This window comes from Penaeus vannamei, unplaced genomic scaffold (genome assembly GCF_042767895.1).
Source record: "Penaeus vannamei isolate JL-2024 unplaced genomic scaffold, ASM4276789v1 unanchor828, whole genome shotgun sequence".
Lineage (NCBI taxonomy): Eukaryota > Metazoa > Arthropoda > Malacostraca > Decapoda > Penaeidae > Penaeus > Penaeus vannamei.
The window spans coordinates 15,001-17,500 of record NW_027213832.1 but is presented as its reverse complement, the minus strand read 5'-3'; the positions used below and the strand labels follow the sequence as shown (position 1 = coordinate 17,500).

The 2,500-nt window shown below is 49.2% G+C and overlaps 1 protein-coding gene across 1 annotated transcript in view; it reads right to left on the bottom strand.

Moving 5' to 3' along the window:
* Positions 1-368: 368 nt before the first annotated feature.
* LOC138861084 (proline-rich protein 36-like) overlaps positions 369-2,500 on the bottom strand; it is a gene marked incomplete at its 5' end in the record, with an annotated part of 2,143 nt that continues 11 nt past the window's right edge. The window contains 2 exons of the mRNA XM_070119865.1: positions 369-1,445; positions 2,376-2,500. The exon at positions 2,376-2,500 is cut by the window's right edge and continues 11 nt beyond it. Coding sequence (XP_069975966.1) covers positions 369-1,445; positions 2,376-2,500 — 1,202 coding nt within the window. The remainder of the gene's footprint in view (positions 1,446-2,375) is intronic.

Sequence of the window (2,500 nt, the reverse complement as noted above, 5' to 3'; positions counted from 1 at the left end):
GTCACATTTATTTACCTGTCACATCTATTTACCTGTCACATTTATTTACCTGTCACATTTATTTACCTGTCACATTTATTTACCTGTCACATTTATTTACCTGTCACATTTATTTACCTGTCACATTTATTTACCTGTCACATTTATTTACCTGTCACATTTATTTACCTGTCACATTTATTTACCTGTCACATTTATTTACCTGTCACATTTGTTTACCTGTCACATTTATTTACCTGTCACATTTATTTACCTGTCACATTTATTTACCAGGGGCGTTGCACAGACCTGGTTGTTTCGAACGCCTGATGGAGCAAGTACTGGAGGGACTGCAGTGAGAGGTGGCCTTGGTATATTTAGACGACGTGTTATTGTTTGGGAACACCTTCGAGGAGGAGCTTGGAGTACCTTCGAGGAGGAGCTTGGAGTACCTTCGAGGAGGAGCTTGGAGTACCTTCGAGGAGGAGCTTGAGTATACCTTCTTCGAGAAGGAGCTTTGGAGTACCCTTCTGAGGAGGAGCGTTTGAGTACCCTTCGAGGAGTGGAGCTTGGAGTACCTTCGGAGGAGGAGCTTGGAGTACCTTCACAGTGGAGGAGGAGCTTGGAGTACCCTTTCTTCTGAGGAGGAGCTTGGAGTACCTTCGAGGAGGAGCTTGGAGTACCTTCGAGGAGGAGCTTGGAGTACCTTCGAGGAGGAGCTTGGAGTACCTTCGAGGAGGAGCTTGGAGTACCTTCGAGGAGGAGCTTGGAGTACCTTCGAGGAGGAGCTTGGAGTACCTTCGAGGAGGAGCTTGGAGTACCTTCGAGGAGGAGCTTGGAGTACCTTCGAGGAGGAGCTTGGAGTACCTTCGAGGAGGAGCTTGGAGTACCTTCGAGGAGGAGCTTGGAGTACCTTCGAGGAGGAGCTTGGAGTACCTTCGAGGAGGAGCTTGGAGTACCTTCGAGGAGGAGCTTGGAGTACCCGAGGAAAGGGCTTGGAGCACAATTCCTTCGAGGAGGAGCTTGGAGTACCTTCGAGGAGGAGCTTGGAGTACCTTCGAGGAGGAGCTTGGAGTACCTTCGAGGAGGAGCTTGGAGTACCTTCGAGGAGGAGCTTGGAGTACCTTCGAGGAGGAGCTTGGAGTACCTTCGAGGAGGAGCTTGGAGTACCTTCGAGGAGGAGCTTGGAGTACCTTCGAGGAGAGGAGCTGGAGTACCCTTCTTGAGGAGGAGCTTGGAGTACCCTTTCGAGGAGGAGCTGGAGCACCATCGAGGAGGAGCTTGGAGTACCCTTCTGAGGAGGTGAGCTTGGATGTACCTGGAGTGAGGAGCTTGGAGTACCTTCGAGGAGGAGCTTGGAGTACCTTCGAGGAGGAGCTTGGAGTACCTTCGAGGAGGAGCTTGGAGTACCTTCGAGGAGGAGCTGGAGCACCTCGAGGAGGAGCTTGGAGTACCTGACAGAGGTGCTGTGTCGTTTCAAAGCTGCCAACTTTTTAAAGCTCAGCCCCAAGAAATTGCATCCTTTTTTATACAGAGGTGCCATTCCTAGGTCACGTGGTATGTAGAGAGAGAGATTGAGAGAGAGAGTGAGAGAGAGAGAGAGAGAGAGAGAGAGAGAGAGAGAGAGAGAGAGAGAGAGTGAGAGAGAGAGAGAGAGAGACAGAGAGGCAGAGATAGATAGATAGATAGAGAGAGAGAGACAGAGAGAGAGAGAGAGAGGGGGGGGGGGTATGTTTCTCATGAGTGCATGCGATAAGTGTAAATTTACACCATTAATAAGTGGCCGTAAATGAAGGAGGAAAAAAAAAGGAAGAAACCTCATTTTCAGACCGAAACTCGCTCCCCTTATCAGATACAGGAAGGCAACACCTGTCACTGATAAGCAGCGTGTGTGTCGCAACAGTCACACTCTCTTATCAGGTCCTTTTTTTTGTACTTTTTTATCGGGATGCCTTTTCTCCCTCCCTCCCTCCCTCCCTCTCCCTCCCTCCTTCCCTCCCTCTCTCTCTCTCTCTCTCTCTCTCTCTCTCTCTCTCTCTCTCTCTGTCTCTCTCTCTCTCTCTCTCTCTCTCTCTCTCTCTCTCTCTCTCTCTCTCTCTCTCTCTGTCACTTCTTTTGACACCGATTAAATTCCGAATGTGGCTATACCACGATTTGGGATTTGCGTCACTGATTTAATCAATTATTTGCTTATGATAATTTTCTTCTTTCTTCTCTCTCTCTCTCTCTCTCTCTCTTCTCTCTCCCTCCCTCTCTCTCTCTCCTCTCTCTCCTCTCTCTCTCTCTCTCTCCCTCTCTCTCCTCTCTCTCTCTCTCTCTCTCTCTCTCTCTCTCTCTCTCTCTCTCTCTCTCTCTCTCTCTCTCACTCTCTCTCTCTCTCTCTCTCTCTCTCCTACGCGTCGCCACAAGGGTCTTGGAGACAGCTCTTGCACTATGTTGCCGCCAACGAGGAAATCTAACAGTCTAATAGCATCACTTTCTTCTTGTGTTTCGCGACACGTAGAAGCAGTAACAGTAACAA